This window comes from Cherax quadricarinatus, chromosome 79 (assembly GCF_038502225.1).
Source record: "Cherax quadricarinatus isolate ZL_2023a chromosome 79, ASM3850222v1, whole genome shotgun sequence".
NCBI lineage: Eukaryota > Metazoa > Arthropoda > Malacostraca > Decapoda > Parastacidae > Cherax > Cherax quadricarinatus.
Window position 1 is genome coordinate 2,702,448 of NC_091370.1, and position 23,467 is coordinate 2,725,914.

Sequence of the window (23,467 nt, forward strand, 5' to 3'; positions counted from 1 at the left end):
GTAGTGACAACCTAGGCTCACCCTGGGTAAGCCTAGGGAAAAGTAACGATACTATAGAAGTGAAAGTGACTGACGAAATCATAAAACAAACAAATCACACAAGAGGAAGTGCTGGAAGCAGAGTCCATGCAAAATTTTATAGAGAAGTAAAAGTTCAGGAGACGGAATTCACGATGGCGGTCGTATGTTTCAGCTAAATTAATATATGCAAATGCAAACATACAAATCAGTATAAACATTAATGTCATTAAAACCATATTTTGTACTTTATTGCTTGCGACAGTAACCATCTTTCATAAATCACAATCAATTTTAATCTCTCTCTTTCTGTCTATGTATCTACCTCACCCACCTTCTCTGTGATGGATGAACTGCCGCAGGAGTTCAGGGCTGGTAGTGTCTAATACTTGGAAAGTAGATCCGTTCTTCACAGTCCAGGAGAGTCCGGTAACGAATGGGTGATCGTTTAGGTTTTTGCCCACTCCTGGAACGTTCGCCACTATTGGGATCTGCCCAAGGAAAGTTGAATATATTTATTTACAATGAGAGAGGGAAAAGTTCTAAGACAAGAGGAGATAATGGATTAAAAAAAAGCATTGTTCTGTGGGACGGTATGAAGAGTGGATTTATCGCTAGAACTCTCGCTTCACACGGCGAGGGTCTGTGTTCGATTCAAAGCGAGGGTAGAAACACTGAGTGAGTTTCTTTACACCAGTTGTCTATGTTCACCCATCAGTAAAATGGGTACCTGGGTGTTAGTCAACTGGTATGTGTCGCATCCTGGGACAAGGACCTAATTTGCCCGTAATGCTCAGCATAACAACGGGCTGTCAGTATAGTAGTATGTCATTGATGTCAGCTATGACAGTATACCTTGTACATGTACTTGCAGTAAATATAGATATTATTATTATTATATTGTTATGATCATACTTGTACAAGACTGACAATGGATCCAGTATGAGAATCATACAATTAAATACGGGGAAAATACAAAATTAGCCGCATTGTAGAAACTATTCGTTCAATATTAACATACAGAAGTGTTTCACTAGTCAGTATATAATCTTATAAACCAAAACAAGATGAATCCTGAATTAATCAGTAAAATAAAATAAAAAATATTTAGCAAGGTATTCAGGAAAACACATTTGTAATGTCTAGGTAGTCAATATAAAGTTAACACAGACAGAAGACATGCAAAACAAGAATATGTACATACACCGTGTTGGTGAAGGTGATCAGCAGGTCCAACACCTGACAACATCAGTAACTGGGGTGAACCGATGGCACCAGCAGACAACACCACCTCCCTAATTGCGTACACTGACTTCAGCTGTGGGCGAACGTAGATGAACAGTGCTGAGATTCGTTGACCTAAATATATTTTTTTGATGTGCCTTCGAATTTCATCCACCCTTAAGGGTATAATATTTCCCAACGAATATTTGAATATAAACAAAGGTATTATAAATGCACGAAAACAATGTAACTATTGAGTCCAAGTCTGGTGATACCAACTACCCAGCCTTCACGTGTGTCCCTAACAAGACACTCTTCAAGGTGTCCTCTTTGGCGCAGGTCTGGCGAGCAGGCTAGTTGAATATGCTAGCTTGTCTTAAAGACTAATTAGAGTATATTTCCCTGATGAATAAACTAATAGCAACATCATGCACTCTCAAATAAATAGCAACAGCATGCACTCTCAAATAAATAGCAACAGCATGCACTCTCAAATAAATAGCAACAGTATGCACTCTCAAATAAATAGCAACAGTATGCACTCTCAAATAAATAGCAACAGTATGCACTCTCAAATAAATAGCAACAGTATGCACTCTCAGATCAATAGCAACAGTATGCACTCTCAAATAAATAGCAACAGTACGCACTCTCAGATCAATAGCAACAGTATGCACTCTCAAATAAATAGCAACAGTATGCACTCTCAAATAAATAGCAACAGTATGCACTCTCAGATCAATAGCAACAGTATGCACTCTCAAATAAATAGCAACAGTATGCACTCTCAGATCAATAGCAACAGTATGCACTCTCAAATAAATAGCAACAGTATGCACTCTCAGATCAATAGCAACAGCAACATTCACAAATTAGTGTACCTGTCCCCGGTGTAAGAAGCGGACCCCAACAGCTCTCTTGTCGTTGTCAAACAATATCTGAAAAGGAGACGAGGAATCAAAAAGTTAAAGAATAACTAAACTCTACACTGCAAGAGACTTTTCTGCCGAATAAGCAGAGTGAAAATTAGTTTATGCCATAAATCTGCGAAAATCATTTAGAACATAACGAAAAAATGTATTTGACATTTTTCTTTAATATTATTAAATAAATTTAAACAGATTTTTTTAATATTTTGTAGAATTTGGTTAAAAAATACGTAAGTTTAAGTTATGTTAGGTGAGGTTTCTAAATTATGTTTGCTCAAAATTTATTCCTTTTTCATCATTGTCAATGAAAAAAACTGTTTATCAATTTGCATTTTTTAAGAGTGTGAGAGTGTGAGAGTGTGAGAGTGTGAGAGTGTGAGAGTGTGAGAGTGTGAGAGTGTGTTTTGATCTTGCAGAACGAATGAAATATTCAAACATTTATCTTAGAGTGGAGGAGACTGGAACCTACACTTCTCCGAGGCTCAGGGACTCCAGGTATACCATAAGAGGTGGAGCCTCTATAACCAAGTGGATTTGAGCGTCGCTGTCTTGTTATTGATTAAATACCACTCGTTCATGGTTACAGTAATATATATATATATATATATATATATATATATATATATATATATATATATATATATATATATATATATACACACACACACACACACACACACATATATATATATATATATATATATATATATATATATATATATATATATATATATATATATATATATACACACACACACACATATATGTATATATATATATATATATATATATATATATATATATATGTATGTGTGTGTGTATATATATATATATATATATATATATATATATATATATATATATATATATATATGTGTGTGTGTATATATATATATATATATATATATATATATATATATATATATATATATATATATATAAACACTGATCTCTGGCTGAAGGAGACTCGAACCTACGAACCTTGGAACAAGGTACGCAGTGCATTACCATTCTCACCACACTGGACCAATACCTTGGCGCCCAGCTTGCGCTACACGTTGATCCAAGGCAGCCAGCTTTCAGGGAGAAGGATTACAGCTTTTCATCTCATCCCCTGCATGCATCAGCCTTACTAGAGATTTTGACAATGCAAGGAATTCGCAAGAGCAGGCTCCCTTGGATCAACGTCTAGCTCAGCCTGGACGCCAAGGTATTGGTCCAGTGTGGTGAGAATGGTAATGCACTGCGTACCTTGTTCCAAGGTTCGTAGGTTCGAGTCTCCTTCAGCCAGAGATCAATGTTTGTGTATATTTCGCCTGCTCTTGCGAATTCATATATATATATATGTATATATATATATATATATATATATATATATATATATATATATATATATATATATATATATATATATATATATATATATATATGCAGTAAGATCACAGTAAACAGGTGATATCACAATATGCAGAACAACCACTGTGAAAAAACTGTGAAATTCTAAGCGCTTTCGTGAATATTTCCTCTCCTACCATCTCCTATATTTTATATTCTGTCCGAGGTTTATTTATTGACAGAATACACTGACAAACAATACAAACATGAATACATTGGTACAATATATCAAAGATTATGAATCTCCTCCAGCTCCTCCGAAGCCGGACGAGAGCCCAGTATGCAGCATGCATTTTTCCTTTGGATGGCCACACTGAACCGCTGGAACATGAAAGTTGCTGCTCTTGGGTCCCTGGTGGTGTCGATGAGTCTGGAACCCTTCTTTTAGGAAACGTGAGGTGTGTTTTCCCCATGATCCCAAGGTCTCCTATCCCACTGTGACAAATTTATACTGTTGACTTATATCTCTGTACTTGCCGATCTTGTACACCTCCCTGTGATCAGCAGCTCCTCCCTGTCGACAGACACTGTGATGAATGTAGGTGTCAGCCAGCGTCGACACACAGGTAGAGTCCCATGGTAAGAATTTGCCATTCTTCCATTTCCAAAATGTCAACTATTTGGAGGAAGTCCCCAGAGTGAGGTGCAATCACAGCTTGGAGACGGGCAGTCTCCCTGTCTGATGTTAAAGCCCTAGGCATGCTGGCAAGCACCTTTTCAGTTACTGTTTGTAGGCCACTGCTACACTAGGTTTAGTTGCTGTAGCAGTGAGTCTTCCATTCCGTAAGGACACTGGCGTAGATAGGGTCCTATATTCCTTCTGAGTCACTGATGTTGTCAGGAAGAATTTGTTTTATTAATTCCTTTGATGCTATGGAAGAGGATAGGAAAGCTGGTAGGGCAATCTGGGAAGATTTGCATACTCCCAGCCCTCAAGCCTGACTGGAAGTGAGGCTTCCAACAACTGTCCATCTTCAAAGGAAAGATTCAATACACTCTCTAGCATGGTCTTTAGGAGGGAGCCATATTCCTTGAGTTTCGGACTGCTGAAGGCAGTCCTGAGATCCTGAGGTTTTGTAATGGACAGGCACCTGGTAAGTAGGTAGAAAGCATTATGTGTATCAGTGTCTTTCATCCTGCCTTCCATCATCCTGAGGTCTAAGATTTTTTTTTCTACTATCAGATCAATGGCGCTGGGTCCAAGATGGAGACTGCTGTTGGCTGGATGAATGGCTCCTGCTCCCGGTAAAACTTCACTAATATCCCCAAATGATCTGTTGATTAGTAGAAACTATTTCGCATTTGGTGGGGTTTAAATATAGGCCCAGGCTGTCTTCCACGTCTTTAATTTTTCTGATGTCCTCTCGGAGAGATTCTGTAGTGCCAGCTAGGGTACCATCATCCAAGAACCAGATATTGAGCTCACTGGAGAGCGCTTCTGTGACGTCCTTGATGACCAGAGAGAAAAGAAAAAGGGCTAGAGGGGTCCCTCTGTTGTACATCCTCACAAGAGTCAATTTCACGATCCTCAAACAATAGTTTAGAAGTTACAATATAACAGGATTGTATGAAGGGACTGAAGGAAGTGGAGTGTCTAGAAATTGCTTGGAGATCAGTATCCTTCTGATTAAGTTGAATGCGCTGGCAATGTCCAATTTGATCAAGGCTTTTACATTTGACATGTTATTGATATATACTCGTGCTTCATGGGCAGCTGCTTCACAGCCTTGTTGTACACCAAAACCGAGCTGAGTTGCTTTTAACATTGCAGCAGCCTCTTGACTCATCATTCTTACTGCAGCCTTGGTGACAAGGGGCCGAAGGGTGTTGCCCACTGCAATGGGTCTGATTATTTCATTTTTTTTCTGGAGGACACATAGTGATGCACCAAAGGAGAGGGGTCTAATGGCCTCCGGGACACTGCCAGCCAGGCACACACTGGAAAATTTGGTGAATTCAGACAGCAAACTCTTTGAAACATCACCAAGTGCTGGACTAAACATTTGTTTTAAGTCTTCTGGCTTTAAACTGGTGAAACCCCCTGCTGAGCCCAGCGGCTTTGTATGCATCAGCATCCTGTAGGGTTAAATGTTCTTCACCTGCTGCAATGTCAGGGAGGTCAATGTTTGTACTAGGAGCTCTGGGTGGATGTTTGTCCTTCAGAACTTGTGCTGTAATGACGTCCTTATGAGCGATGGTATCATCACTGGTTATAAGCCTCAGTACTCCAGTAGTACTACCCTCTTCTATTTTTTTTTTTTTTTGCTTATTTGAGCTCTGATTTTTGAGGCAACAAGTGTTATGTTGTTGGCATTTGCCCGGCGGGTGTTTGTCGCCCTAGAGGGAAGGCGGACGAGATTGTCATCTCTAGGAATGCATTTATTGCCCTAATAAAATATGTCGTTAGGGACTTGTCCCTTCCTGGTGGGACAGCCAGAAAGGCATTTCCAAATAGCAGTAGGTTGTGCCAGGATCCTTTGTTTGCAAGGGCATCACTGACTTTCTTCAAGAGGCCAACAAATTTGCTAGCAGCTTGAGGGTGAGCTGCTTTGGGGATGTGTGCCAGCATCTTGGTGGATGTTAATTTGACTGCAGATTTTAGGACCTCTATAACAAAAAAAGGCACAATACCGTGACTGGAACAATACACAAATAACCCACACATAGAAGAGAGGAGCTTACGACGACGTTTCGGTCCGACTTGGAGCATTTACAAAGTCACACACTTTGTAAATGGTCCAAGTCGGACCGGAACGTCGTCGAAAGCTCCTCTCTTCTATGTGCGAGTTATTTGTGAATTTAGGACCTCTGTAGAGGTGAAGTCACAGTGGGTGTCAACTCTGTTTGCTGGGAGGGGCTGTTGGTTGTTGCTCTTGGAGCCCTCCGGGAGCCTAGACTTTCATTGTGTTCACGGATGTTGCTTGAGGGACTGAGTGCACACTCCCTGTGGCAAAACTAGCAGATGCATAGTGGACAAATTCCATGACGTTGGCTCTGGTGTGGAGATTCCTGGGAACATCTTGTCACATTGCAGACATCGTGGACGTAGGTGAGCGCCAGTGTGGTGGCCTGGTGGGGCTTGACGGGCTGGGAAGGAAAAACTGCCCTCTACAGTTGGGGTGCAGCTGGGAGTTGGGTGGGGGAGATACCTGGAGCTGAATGGAGGAGGCGCAAGTAGTTAGATATACCTGTAGTATACTTGGAGAGGGTTTCGGGGGTCAGTGCCCCCGCGGCTCAGTCTGTGACTAGGCCTTATGGTGGATCAGGGCCTGATCAACCAGGCTGTTACTATTGGCCGCACCTAAACCAATTTACGAACCACAGCCCGGCTAGTTAGGTACTGACTTTAGGTGCCTGTCCACAGCCTTCTTGAAGACAGCCGAAGGTCTATTGGTAGTCTCCCTTATGTATGCTGGGAGGCAGTTGAACAGTTTATGGCCCCTGACACTTACTGTTTTGTCTCTTATCGTGCTAGTGGCGCCCCTGCTTTTCATTGGGGGGATGTTGAATCACCTGCTGAGTCTTTTGCTTTCATAGGGAATGATTATCATGTGCAAATTTGGTACTAATTCCGCTAGGATTTTCCATGTATATGTAATCATGTATCTCTCTAGTCCGCGTTCCAGGGAATATAAGTTGTGACATGCAAAGAATGTTACAATTTATTTGGTGTATGTTACACTTCCATATAGGCTGCCTCCCAACCAGCAAACCGGGTGCTAAGGGTTTAACGATTAGGTACCTATTGTCAAATCAGTCCTTGGTTCATTGTCTAATAACAGGCGAGCCCACCACATGCTGAGGCAATGTGGTTCACTTACAGTCAGCATTTGCCAGACTTGTCTACCTGCTGGTAGGCAAGTAGCCTCTCTGGCTTTTGGCTTTGTCATTCTTTCACTGTCGTGTGGTACACTTACTATTCAATCTCTGTACATAGTATACATACTTGTATATATCTTGCAAATTATATCTGGTGTAGGAAATACAAGTTTTAATCTATCTGCTGTGTTTGCTCTGCTCCAAAACCCATTATGACCAGGTCACAGGCCACGCATTACCTGTGTTCGCAATATAGGAAGTTCTGTCCGGGAGCTGGAGCTGGAGCTGGAGCTGGAGCTGGAGCTGGAGCTGGTCTTGGCATTATCACCTTTTGTATTGCCTGTCAGTCTTGCTGCTGTGTATCCTGCAAGTCGTACTGTGCTATTGTTGTTGTTGCATTACAAACATTGTGTTACCTGGAGGGTATTCGGAGGTTATTCCGGGGATCAACGCCCCCGCGGCCCGATCCATGACAGTGGGTTATTGCCACCAACATGGGTGAGGTGGTCGGTGTCATCACTGACTTTCAGTTTATAGGATGCAGGGTGATTTTTGAAGACATTTTATGGAAAAAATATGCGTCTAATAAGCCGCGAAATACGGTATCTCCCGCTACAGGAGCTATTATTAATTGCCGATCTTCTCTTAGGTTCCGTCGTAATGTGGGAGGGCTAACACCAGAGCAATCAGATCAGCAGTCTCGTAAATCAGATGGTGTACCGGGTTTGTCTCAGGGAGACTCAGCTTCGTTGGCGCTTGAGTTAGCTAAACTCAGTCTCGAAACAACCAGAGCAGTGAGCATTTGCCAGAAAGGAGTTTGATAGAGAGATCAGGAGGCAATTTAAGCAGACTGTGGGTGACTAGTGTGCAAAAAAGCACTCCCGTTAGTACCTCGCTTTGTTGAGTCAGAGCCAGAACAGTTTTTTGAGGCATTTGAAAACCAGGGTCGAGCAGTGAGGTGGCCTGGAGAACACTGGGCACCACTGGTGCATACAGCGTTGTATGGCAAAGCGCAAGAGTTCACAGCTGTTTTAAAAACGAAGAACTTGCTGATTATCGGGTTGTTAAAACAACAGTTCTTGGAGCATATCAGTGTATTCCCGCCAAGTACAGGAGGGAATTCAAATTGTGCAAGCATCAGCTGGGTAAGTCTCATGTAGACTTTGGAAGACAGCAGTTAAAAAATTTCACCAAATGGTATAGAGTGAGTTGTGTCGCCAACTTTAGTGATCTGGTGCAGTTTCTTTTGTTGGATAACCTGCTGACATCTGTTTGATCAGATGTTAGAGTTTTTCTTGAAGATCATTCATTGATCACTGCATTAGAAGCAGCCAGGTTAGCTGACACTTTTGAGACTAACCGCTCCTTGTCCGAGCTGTTTAATCTTTCTTCCCAACAGCCTGGCAAGAGTAGAGATCGTCAGAGACGAGTTCCTGACTGGAGGTGAAGTGGCCAGAAGAAAGTGAACAACGACGACGACAACCAACTAAATCGCCTGGTGAGCCACGACGTCAAACTCGCGGCCAACCTGTTGAGCGACAACTTCAAACTCATGGTCATCATGGTGAACAACGACGCCAGTACACAAGAGTGGCGCCAGCCACAAAATGCATCTTCTCTTATGCCAAATATAAGGGAAAAATAACATCCAGTATTGGGCCCCAGCTTAGGCGAGATGGGACATACACAGATGACAGAAAAGAAATAAGCAAGATACTAAAGTCCCAATACGACTCATTGTTCAGTGAGCCGTTACCCAGACTAAGTGTCGACAATCCAAATGAACGAGACCCAAAATTGGGTCATCTCAAAAATATCGGATATTATCCTAACACTACAAGACTTTGAAAAGGCAATAAATGACATGCCCATGTACTCTGCCCCAGGCCCAGACTCATGGAACTCTGTGTACATTAAGAACTGCAAGAAGCCACAGTCACGTGCCTACAGCATTCTATGGAGAAGGAGCACGGACACAGGGGTCATGCCACACACAATAAAGACAAGAGACATATTCCAACTCGACAAAGGTGGCAGGAAAGCAATTGCAAAGAAATGCAGACAGATAGCACTAACATCCCATATCACAAAAATCTTTGAAATGGTTCTAGGAAGCAATATCGCCAGCACCTAGATACCCATCAATTTCACAACCCAGGGCAACACGGGGTTTCAGCAGGTCACTCCTGCCTGTCCTAGCTACTGGACCACTATGACAAGGTCCTGGATGCAGATGTAGCATACACAGACTTTGCAAAAGCTTTCGACACGTGTAACCATGGATCTACAACTTCCTGACAAATCGAACACAAAGAGTAACAGTAAACAGAGTAAAGTCCGAGGCAGCTACGGTGAAAAGCTCTGTTCCACAAGGCACAGTGCTCACTCCCACTCTGTTCCTCATCCACATATCTGACACAGAGATGTAAGCCATAGCTCCGTGTCTTCCTTTCCGGATGACACCCGAATTGCCATGTCGGTGACATCCATCGAAGACACTGCAAGATTCCAAGCAGACATTAACCAAATCTTCGAATGGGCCACTCAAAATAATATGAATTTCGATGAAGAGAAATTTCAACTTCTCACATATGAAAAACTTGAGGAAATTAAAACTGTATCAGGGTATACAACAATTTCTAACCATACAATAGAGCGAGAAAGTAATGTGAAGGACCTGGGAGTGATAATATCAGAGGATCTCGCCTTCAAAAATCACAACTATGTATTATTTACCGCATCTGCTAGGAAAATGATAGGATGGATAATGAGAACCTTCAAAACTAGGGACGCCAAACCCATGATGATTCTCTTCAAATCACTTGTGCTCTCTAGGCTGGAATACTGCTGTACACTAACGGCCCCCTTCAAGGCAGGCGAAATTGCTGACCTGGAAAGTGTACAAAGAAATTTCACGGCACACATAAGTACGATAAGGCACTTCAATTAATGGGAACGGTTAAAGTCCCTTGAATGCAGGTAAGAGAGATACATGATAATATACACCTAGAAAATCCTAGAGGGATTAGTACCAAATTAACTCACGAAAATCACTCCCTATGAAAGCAAAAGACTCAGCAGCAGATGCAACATTCTCCCAATGAAAAGCAGGGATGCCACGAGTACACTGAGAGGCAACACAATAAGTGTCCGGGGCCAAAGACTGTTCACCTGCATCCCAGCATACATAAGGGGGATTACCAATAGACTAATGGTTATCGTCAAGAAGGCACTGAACAGGTACCTAAGGTCAGTAACTGATTAGCCGGGCTGTGGTTCGTACGTCAATTTGCGTGCGGCCAGCAGTAACAGACTGGTTGATTATACCCTGATCCACCACGAGGCATGGTCTCGGACCTAGCTGTGGGGGCGTTGACCCCCGAAACCCTCTCCAAGTATACTCAAGGTATACTACAGTACCTGCCACATCTCCCTTTAGGAGCTTATTGTTCCCTTATAAGAGAGGGAGTCCTCCCCCTCTCTGAAAGAACGTCATTGCACTCCTCCGTTCTCCTAGGAGGATTTGAAGAAGCTATTTTCTGTCACTTTACATAAAATACATGTGCAGAGTAAATATTATACAGGATATTTGACTGTAGGTGTTTCTGAGGAATTCCCTATGAAAGATGCCATGTTATTGCTGGGTAATAACATTCTTAATTCGACAAAATGTCCAGAACTTAAAGTGACTAATTCCTCTCCGATATTGGTCATAACCCGGGCAAAATCCGAAGGGATGTCTATTGAGAATGCTGACCCATCCTTGGACGACTCAGATCTAGGGCTAGACAATTTGTTTTACGAGGAAAACTGGCCAGAGCCTCGTAAATTTAATGAAAAGTCTTATACCAAGCCTTCCTACTCCAGGGTTGCAGGACTGCCAGATATCCGTTTCCATGCCCAAGGGATTCAGGAATTACAAAAACTATGTATAGAATATTGAAACAGTTTTACTGGCCAAAAATAAGGCAAGATGTGAAGAATCACATCCACTCTTGTAGGGAATGTTAACAAGTAGGTAAACCAGGACACCCCATTAAACCTGGACCACTTCATCCCATACCTGCAGATGGAGAACCGTTTGCCTAGCCAATCATGGATTGCGTGAGATCAATACCAAAATCCAAGTCAGGAAACCAGTACTTGTTTGCTATCATGGACAAAGAGGTATCCAGAAGCAGTCCCAATGCGCAGTATCAACACCAAAGCCATTCTTAGAGCCATAACTAAATTTATATCTTATTTTGGCATACCTAAGTCTATCCAGAATGACCAGAGTGCTAACTTTACAGCCAAAGCTTTCTGGAAAGCTTTAACTAGGCTAGGTGTAATTCATAAATTATCCACTGCCTATCATCCTCAGTCCCAAGGCGCCTTGGAAAGATTTCATCAAACGTTAAAAACCATGATGAGAACCTTTTGCATCCGTTGTCCTACAGAGTGGGATGAATCACTTCCTCTGTTGCTGTTCGCAATGAGAGAAACTGTACAGGTATCCACCGGGTACAGTCCATTTCAGCTAATCTTCGGGCACGATAAACGAGGTCCTCTGCGAGTGCTTAAGGAAGGATGGATGGGAGAAGACGCCTACATAGCACTTTTCAACCCTTCTTCAAGGTTGCAAGTGGCCCGTCAGGTGGCTAAGGGTAACTTAAACGCTGCTCAAAACACTATGAAACACAGGTATGACACAAAACCAAAGTTTCGCTCCTTCAATCCAGGAAACAAGTTGCTGGTACAGGAAACTGTACCTGGCCACACCTTAAAAGCTAGATTCATGGGACCAATGCAAATCATAAGTAAAATCTCTTATGTAAATTATGTCGTAGCTTCTCTTGAAAAACCCACGAAAAGTAAAATTTACCACATAAATCAAATTAAAGTATTTAATTGCCCACATAAAGTCCCAGTAATGACTCTGTTCTCTGCCTCTGTAGGCGACCCTAATTCCTTGCATGTCATTCCAGAAATTCAAGTTATGCTTCCTAATTCTGTCCTCCTCAAAGACCCTAGCCCTTTAACGATGGGCTGTCTAAAAATCAAATAATAAGTCTAACAGCACTAGTACAAACTTACCTTGACATATTTTCGGATGGTCAGGTACTGGTTTTAGGGGCCTGTCCAGTGACTTCTTGAAGACAGCCAGGGGTCTATTGGCAGTCCCCCTTATGTATGTGGGTACTTCACTCCTGTCTACAGTGAGAGCACTTCACTTACTGGCTACAGCGAAAGTACTTCACTTCCTGGAGTTTACCTGGAGTGGGTTTCGGGGATCAACACCCCCGCGGCCCGGTCTGAGACGAGGCCTCATGGTGGATAAGGGTCTGATCAACCAGGCTGTTACTGCTGGCCGCACGCAAGCTGACGTACGAACCACAGCCCGGTTGGTCAGGTACTGACTTTAGGTGCCTGTCCAGTGCCTTCTTGAAAACAGCCGGGGGTCTATTGGTAATCCCCCTTATGTATGCTGGGAGGCAATTGAACAGTCTTAGGCCCCGGACACATTGTGTTGCCTCTCAGTGTACTCCGGGGAATGTTGCATCTCCTGCCGAGTCTTTTGCTTTCATATGGAGTGATTCTCGTGTGTAAGTTTGGTATCAATCCCTCCAGGATCTTCCAAGTGTATATTTTCATGTATCTCTCTCGCCTGCGTTCGAGGGAATACAGATCAAGACCTTCAACCGTTCCCAGTAGTTTAGGTGCCTTATCGTGCTTATGTGTGCCGTGAAAGTTCTTTGTACACTCTCCAGGTCTGCAATGTCGCCAGCCTTGAAGGGGGTCGTTAGTGTACAGCAGTATTCCATCTTAGAGAGCACAAGCGATTTGAAGAGAATCATCATGGTCTTGGCGTCCCTAATTTTGAAGGTTCTCATTATCCATCCTATCATTTTCCTAGCAGATGAGGTAGATACATTGTTGTGGTCTTTGAAGGCGAGATCCTCTGACATTATCACTCTCAGGTCCTTCACATTACTTTTCCGCTCTATTGTATGGTTAGAATTTGTGGTATACCCTGACACGTTTTTAATTTCTTCAAGTTTTTCATATCTGAGTAGTTGAAATCTCTCCTCGTTGAATTTCATATTGTTTTGAGCGACCCATTCGAAGATTTGGTTGATGTCCGCTTGGAGTCTCGCGGTGTCTTCGATGGACGTCACTGCCATGGTGATCCAGGTATCATCCTACCTACAGCGAGAGTACTTCACTTCCTAGCTACAGCGAGAGTACTTCACTTCCTAGCTACAGCGAGAGTACTTCACTTCCTAGCTACAGTGAGAGAACTTCACTTCCTAGCTACAGTGAGAGAACTTCACTTCCTAGCTACAGTGAGAGTACTTCACTTCCTAGCTACAGTGAGAGAACTTCACTTCCTAGCTACAGTGAGAGTACTTCACTTCCTAGCTACAGCGAGAGTACTTCACTTCCTAGCTACAGCGAGAGTACTTCACTTCCTAGCTACAGTGAGAGAACTTCACTTCCTAGCTACAGTGAGAGAACTTCACTTCCTAGCTACAGTGAGAGAACTTCACTTCCTAGCTACAGTGAGAGTACTTCACTTCCTAGCTACAGCGAGAGTACTTCACTTCCTAGCTACAGTGAGAGAACTTCACTTCCTAGCTACAGTGAGAGAACTTCACTTCCTAGCTACAGCGAGAGTACTTCACTTCCTAGCTACAGTGAGAGAACTTCACTTCCTAGCTACAGCGAGAGTACTTCACTTCCTAGCTACAGTGAGAGAACTTCACTTCCTAGTTACAGCGAGAGTACTTCACTTCCTAGCTACAGCGAGAGTACTTCACTTCCTAGCTACAGTGAGAGAACTTCACTTCCTAGCTACAGCGAGAGTACTTCACTTCCTAGCTACAGTGAGAGTACTTCACATCCTAGCTACAGTGAGAGCACTTCACATCCTAGCTACAGCGAGAGTACTTCACATCCTAGCTACAGTGAGAGCACTTCACATCCTAGCTACAGTGAGAGCACTTCACATCCTAGCTACAGTGAGAGCACTTCACATCCTAGCTACAGTGAGAGCACTTCACATCCTAGCTACAGTGAGAGCACTTCACATCCTAGCTACAGTGAGAGCACTTCACATCCTAGCTACAGTGAGAGCACTTCACATCCTAGCTACAGCGAGAGTACTTCACATCCTAGCTACAGTGAGAGCACTTCACATCCTAGCAACAGTGAGAGCACTTCACATCCTAGCTACAGTGAGAGCACTTCACATCCTAGCTACAGTGAGAGCACTTCACATCCTAGCTACAGTGAGAGCACTTCACATCCTAGCTACAGTGAGAGCACTTCACATCCTAGCTACAGTGAGAGCACTTCACATCCTAGCTACAGTGAGAGCACTTCACATCCTAGCTACAGTGAGAGCACTTCACATCCTAGCTACAGTGAGAGCACTTCACATCCTAGCTACAGCGAGAGTACTTCACATCCTAGCTACAGTGAGAGCACTTCACATCCTAGCAACAGTGAGAGCACTTCACATCCTAGCTACAGTGAGAGCACTTCACATCCTAGCTACAGTGAGAGCACTTCACATCCTAGCTACAGTGAGAGCACTTCACATCCTAGCTACAGTGAGAGCACTTCACATCCTAGCTACAGTGAGAGCACTTCACATCCTAGCTACAGTGAGAGCACTTCACATCCTAGCTACAGTGAGAGCACTTCACATCCTAGCTATAGTGAGAGCACTTCACATCCTAGCTACAGTGAGAGCACTTCACATCCTAGCAACAGTGAGAGCACTTCACATCCTAGCTACAGTGAGAGCACTTCACATCCTAGCTACAGTGAGAGCACTTCACATCCTAGCTACAGTGAGAGCACTTCACATCCTAGCTACAGTGAGAGCACTTCACATCCTAGCTACAGTGAGAGCACTTCACATCCTAGCTACAGTGAGAGCACTTCACATCCTAGCTACAGTGAGAGCACTTCACATCCTAGCTACAGTGAGAGCACTTCACATCCTAGCTACAGTGAGAGCACTTCACATCCTAGCTACAGTGAGAGCACTTCACATCCTAGCTACAGTGAGAGCACTTCACATCCTAGCTACAGTGAGAGCACTTCACATCCTAGCTACAGTGAGAGCACTTCACATCCTAGCTACAGTGAGAGCACTTCACATCCTAGCTACAGTGAGAGCACTTCACATCCTAGCTACAGTGAGAGCACTTCACATCCTAGCTACAGTGAGAGCACTTCACATCCTAGCTACAGTGAGAGCACTTCACATCCTAGCTACAGTGAGAGCACTTCACATCCTAGCTACAGTGAGAGCACTTCACATCCTAGCTACAGTGAGAGCACTTCACATCCTAGCTACAGTGAGAGCACTTCACATCCTAGCTACAGTGAGAGCACTTCACATCCTAGCTACAGTGAGAGCACTTCACATCCTAGCTACAGTGAGAGCACTTCACATCCTAGCTACAGTGAGAGCACTTCACATCCTAGCTACAGTGAGAGCACTTCACATCCTAGCTACAGTGAGAGCACTTCACATCCTAGCTACAGTGAGAGCACTTCACATCCTAGCTACAGTGAGAGCACTTCACATCCTAGCTACAGTGAAAGAACTTCTCATCCTAGCTACAGTGAGAGCACTTCACATCCTAGCTACAGTGAGAGCACTTCACATCCTAGCTACAGTGAGAGCACTTCACATCCTAGCTACAGTGAGAGCACTTCACATCCTAGCTACAGTGAAAGAACTTCTCATCCTAGCTACAGTGAGAGCACTTCACATCCTAGCTACAGTGAGAGCACTTCACATCCTAGCTACAGTGAAAGCACTTCCCATCCTAGCAACAGTGAAAGAACTTCACCTCCTAGCTACAGTGAAAGAACTTCACCTCCTAGCTACAGTGAAAGAACTTCTCATCCTAGCTACAGTGAAATAACTTCACATCCTAGCTACAGTGAGAGCACTTAACAAAGAGCTTCTCATGCTCCAGGTTTACTCTTCCATCAGTAGCTTCTAAAAAGTTTGGTCAGAGATGGTTAATCAGATTTAGTTAGGTTCAAAATTTATCACCCGCAATAATTAACTATATACTGACATCACTAAAACTATATACCGACATCACTAAAACTATATACTGACATCACTAAAACTATATACTGACATCACTAAAACTATATACTGACATCACTAAAACTATATACTGACATCACTAAAACTATATAATGACATCACTAAAACTATATACTGACATCACTAAAACTATATACTGATATCACTAAAGCTATATACTGACATCACTAAAACTATATACTGACATCACTAAAACTATATACTGACATCACTAAAACTATATACTGACATCACTAAAACTATATACTGACATCACTAAAACTATATACTGACATCACTAAAACTATATACTGACATCACTAAAACTATATACTGACATCACTAAAACTATATACTGACATCACTAAAACTATATACTGACATCACTAAAACTATATACTGACATCACTAAAACTATATACTGACATCACTAAAACTATATACTGACATCACTAAAACTATATACTGACATCACTAAAACTATATACTGACATCACTAAAACTATATACTGACATCACTAAAACTATATACTGACATCACTAAAACTATATACTGACATCACTAAAACTATATACTGACATCACTAAAACTATATACTGACATCACTAAAACTATATACTGACATCACTAAAACTATATACTGACATCACTAAAACTATATACTGACATCACTAAAACTATATACTGACATCACTAAAACTATATACTGACATCACTAAAACTATATACTGACATCACTAAAACTATATACTGACATCACTAAAACTATATACTGACATCACTAAAACTATATACTGACATCACTAAAACTATATACTGACATCACTAAAACTATATACTGACATCACTAAAACTATATACTGACATCACTAAAACTATATACTGACATCACTAAAACTATATACTGACATCACTAAAACTATATACTGACATCACTAAAACTATATACTATATACTGACATCATCACTAAAACTATATACTGATATCACTAAAACTATATACTGACATCACTAAAACTATATACTGACATCACTAAAACTATATACTGACATCACTAAAACTATATACTGACATCACTAAAACTATATACTGACATCACTAAAACTATATACTGACATACTGACATCACTAAAACTATATACTGACATCACTAAAACTATATACTGACATCACTAAAACTATATACTGACATCACTAAAACTATATACTGACATCACTAAAACTATATACTGACATCACTAAAACTATATACTGACATCACTAAAACTATATACCGACATCTCTAAAACTATATACTGACATCACTAAAACTATATACTGACATCACTAAAACTATATACTGACATCACTAAAACTATATACTGACATCACTAAAACTATATACCGACATCTCTAAAACTATATACTGACATCACTAAAACTATATACTGACATCACTAAAACTATATACTGACATCACTAAAACTATATACTGACATCACTAAAACTATATACTGACATCACTAAAACTATATACTGACATCACTAAAACTATATACTGACATCACTAAAACTATATACTGACATCACTAAAACTATATACTGACATCACTAAAACTATATACTGACATCACTAAAACTATATACTGACATCACTAAAACTATATACTGACATCACTAAAACTATATACTGACATCACTAAAACTATATACTGACATCACTAAAACTATATACTGACATCACTAAAACTATATACTGACATCACTAAAACTATATACTGACATCACTAAAACTATATACTGACATCACTAAAACTATATACTGACATCACTAAAACTATATACTGACATCACTAAAACTATATACTGACATCACTAAAACTATATACTGACATCACTAAAACTATATACTGACATCACTAAAACTATATACTGACATCACTAAAACTATATACTGACATCACTAAAACTATATACTGACATCACTAAAACTATATACTGACATCACTAAAACTATATACTGACATCACTAAAACTATATACCGACACTAAAACAATATACTCACATCACGAAAACCATATTCTGACATCACTAAAACTATATACTGACATCACTAAAACTATATACTGACATCACTAAAACTATATACTGACATCACTAAAACTATATACCGACACTAAAACTATATACTGACATCACTAAAACTATATACTGACATCACTAAAACTATATACTGACATCACTAAAACTATATACTGACATCACTAAAACTATATACTGACATCACTAAAACTATATACTGACATCACTAAAACTATATACTGACATCACTACTATATACTGACATCATACTATATACTGACATCACTAAAACTATATACTGACATCACTAAAACTATATACTGACATCACTAAAACTATATACTGACACTAAAACTATATACTGACATCACTAAAACTATGTACTGATATCGCTAAAACTATATACTGACATCACTAAAACTATATACTGACATCACTAAAACTATATACTGACATCACTAAAACTATATACTGACATCACTAAAACTATATACTGACATCACTAAAACTATATACTGACATCACTAAAACTATATACTGACATCACTAAAACTATATACTGACATCTCTAAAACTATATACTGACATCACTAAAACTATATACTGACATCACTAAAACTATATACTGACATCACTAAAACTATATACTGACATCACTAAAACTATATACTGACATCACTAAAACTATATACTGACATCACTAAAACTATATACTGACATCACTAAAACTATATACTGACATCACTAAAACTATATACTGACATCACTAAAACTATATACTGACATCACTAAAACTATATACTGACATCACTAAAACTATATACTGACATCACTAAAACTATATACTGACATCACTAAAACTATATACTGACATCACTAAAACTATATACTGACATCACTAAAACTATATACTGACATCACTAAAACTATATACTGACATCACTAAAACTATATACTGACATCACTAAAACTATATACTGACATCACTAAAACTATATACTGACATCACTAAAACTATATACTGACATCACTAAAACTATATACTGACATCACTAAAACTATATACTGACATCACTAAAACTATATACTGACATCACTAAAACTATATACTGACATCACTAAAACTATATACTGACATCACTAAAACTATATACTGACATCACTAAAACTATATACTGACATCACTAAAACTATATACTGACATCACTAAAACTATATACTGACATCACTAAAACTATATACTGACATCACTAAAGCTATATACTGACATCACTAAAACTATATACTGACATCACTAAAACTATATACTGACATCACTAAAACTATATACTGACATCACTAAAACTATATACTGACATCACTAAAACTATATACTGACATCACTAAAGCTATATACTGACATCACTAAAACTATATACTGACATCACTAAAACTATATACTGACATCACTAAAACTATATACTGACATCACTAAAACTATATACTGACATCACTAAAACTATATACTGACATCACTAAAACTATATACTGACATCACTAAAACTATATACTGACATCACTAAAACTATATACTGACATCACTAAAACTATATACTGACATCACTAAAACTATATACTGACATCACTAAAACTATATACTGATATCGCTAAAACTATATACTGACATCACTAAAACTATATACTGACATCACTAAAACTATATACTGACATCACTAAAGCTATATACTGACATCACTAAAACTATATACTGACATCACTAAAGCTATATACTGACATCACTAAAACTATATACTGACATCACTCACTAAAGCTATATACTGACATCACTAAAACTATATACTGACATCACTAAAACTATATACTGACATCACTAAAACTATATACTGACATCACTAAAACTATATACCGACATCACTAAAACTATATACTGACATCACTAAAACTATATACTGACATCACTAAAGCTATATACTGACATCACTAAAACTATATACTGACATCACTAAAACTATATACTGACATCACTAAAACTATATACTGACATCACTAAAACTATATACTGACATCACTAAAACTATATACTGACATCACTAAAACTATATACTGACATCACTAAAACTATATACTGACATCACTAAAACTATATACTGACATCACTAAAACTATATGCTGACATCACTAAAACTATATACCGACATCACTAAAACTATATACTGACATCACTAAAACTATATACTGACATCACTAAAACTATATACCGACATCACTAAAACTATATACCGACATCACTAAAACTATATACTGACATCACTAAAACTATATACTGACATCACTAAAACTATATACTGACATCACTAAAACTATATACTGACATCACTAAAACTATATACCGACATCACTAAAACTATATACCGACATCACTAAAACTATATACTGACATCACTAAAACTATATACTGACATCACTAAAACTATATACTGACATCACTAAAACTATATACTGACATCACTAAAACTATATACTGACATCACTAAAACTATATAATGACATCACTAAAACTATATACTGACATCACTAAAACTATATACTGACATCACTAAAGCTTCAGATGTTGATATATAAACTTTAAGTTACGTTTTGTAACAATTCCTTTACATGTCATAATAACAAATTATTTGTTTTATTAAAATGAATGAAATTTTTAGAATTATTGAAACATGTGCAGAGTTAAGGAGAAAATGTACCGTTCTTCATATTGAATTTAAGAATTTAGCCAAAAAAAAAAAAAAAAAATAGAAAAATGGAGTTCTATAAATGAAAAGTTTAATTTTGTGGTGTAGCTTAGAGTGGGTGATAGTTTTTCTCGTTTTCACTCGTTATGATGTTTGTGATACTTTCATATCGACTTGAACAATCATTCACCACAAACGCTCTGATTTCTCAGAAAGCTTTTTTCCCCGTGAAATCTGGATTATCTAGAGGCGCCTTCTTCCTTCCTGGATTTCCGAGAGGTGGCACAGGGTGTCCTGCAGGTGACGGGTGTATCTCCAGAGGTTGCCTGTCGGTTCTGGGAGGTGGCAGCTAAAGGAGGTATATTCTGTGGCAGGTTACCTACTGCCCTCTCTTTTGTCCACCGAGGTGGCTTGGTAGATGTGAGGTTGCTGTCCAGAAGCGCTGGTTTACTGGCGTGAAGGGTAGGGTATGGCTCGAGTTCCAAGATGCATCTGTACTGCTAGCGGCCTCGATGTCCTCTCGGATGAGAGGGGGAACTTATGGCTCTTTCATGCCTTCTAGTGACTGTCCCTCTGCTGCCAGTCTTTTTGCTTCTTTCCTTCTTTTTTTTCTTTAAAATAATAATAAGAAAGAAGTATCAGCATCACGGAGTCTTCATTCCATGATAACCCTCCTCCTCCCAGGCTCCTTTTTGTTACCGTATCCTGTTCTGACCAGGCTTCATTATTGGACCATTCACCAGACTTTTCCGATACCCCTGTACCTTCTGCTGGTGATGCTTCATCAACTGCTCCAGGCACTGAGGCTCTGCCCATTTCTTCCAGTGCCTCTTCTTCTTGCACGCCCTTAACTATGCGACCGGCTTCCCCGAATACAATGCGGCAGTTTTTGGATCACCCACCAAGCTCAGGTCGGGCTGCCTGCGGAACTACGCCTAAATGTTCCAGATCATTTGCTGACGATGGTTCTTCGATGTCTGCTCATTCGACCCAGAAATGACCTACACTACACCCACTTCCTTTACTCGCCATGTTTACAAGTACACAGTGGACTAAACTCTACATTCTCTACATCTGACATTTCCAACTGATTATCTTTCAGACCATAGTATTGGTAAAACTCTTTTACGACACGTTGGCCAAAATATATCCTTTCACATTCTTCGAAGCAGTGCTTGCATCGTTACAGTTCAGAATGCAAAACAAGCTCATGATCTTTCCCATCTTACATTGATTACATTCCTATAACAGTTCACAAGCACGCTACTCTCAATTCTTGCAATGGTACGGTGGTTTTGCCTTGTACCATTGTACAGTATGATTTTCTTTCTTGAAGTGACGATATTTTGGAGCAATTAGCCTTTCAGGACCTGTCCTGCCCGCTCGCGGGTGAAGGTGCTTTCCCAGTAACATCTCCCATTAACCTTTGACTGCCGTGAACTCCCGTCCTCCGTTTGTATTGCGGGCCATCGCCTAGAGGTCCATATGGTGGTCCCCAGTCGTCTAACACTCTGGTACCTACTTACTGCCAGGCGAACAGTGACAGCAGGTGTAAGGAAACATGACCAAAGTTTCACCCGTGCCGGGAATGACTCCGAATATTATTGTGTGAGCTGAGGACGCTATATATGCCTAGTGACTATGCACCCCATGTACATTCTAACATTAAGACTATTCCCATTTCGAAAAAGGTTCTGTACAGCCACAGGTAAGGACGATGAGTTTACTTCTGTGATCTGATAAGCTTACCTAAACGACGTCTACCCTAAAAATCACATGAGTCACGACAACGAGCTCAGTTTAGTGACGTGCGTTGAGCTAACCTGAGTGTCTTGATGAACTCACCTGAGTGACTTGTGCGTTGAGCACAACGTCTAGGTTGGGTCTGAAGACTGAAGGTTTGATGTAGGCCTCAGCGGTGGACCATCGTAAGCTGTTTCTCGTTGTCAGTTCTACCTCAAAGAATCCTGCAAAACAGGATGTAGTTAATATGATAGTTGTAGAAGAATAGTAGCAGTGTCGTAGAAGTAAGGAAAGTAATCCTACTTTATAGCTTCCAGTTAAGCTACATTCCACCCTTGAAATCCTTCAACCTACATTTTAATCCTTGTCCTTCGACCTCTCTTAAATGGAGGACCTCGATCCCGGTGAAAAGTTTTTTGTCCAAGGAATTGGAATTATCTTCT

At 40.1% G+C, this 23,467-nt stretch overlaps 1 protein-coding gene across 1 annotated transcript in view; it reads right to left on the bottom strand.

Moving 5' to 3' along the window:
• LOC128700818 (glucose dehydrogenase [FAD, quinone]-like) overlaps positions 1–23,467 on the bottom strand; it is a 212,991-nt gene that overhangs the window by 67,458 nt on the left and 122,066 nt on the right. The window contains exons 6-9 of the mRNA XM_070101832.1: positions 23,127–23,248; positions 2,124–2,180; positions 1,223–1,336; positions 353–509 (exon numbers count right to left, since the gene is read on the bottom strand). Of these exons, the coding sequence (XP_069957933.1) occupies positions 353–509; positions 1,223–1,336; positions 2,124–2,180; positions 23,127–23,248 (450 nt within the window). The remainder of the gene's footprint in view (positions 1–352; positions 510–1,222; positions 1,337–2,123; positions 2,181–23,126; positions 23,249–23,467) is intronic.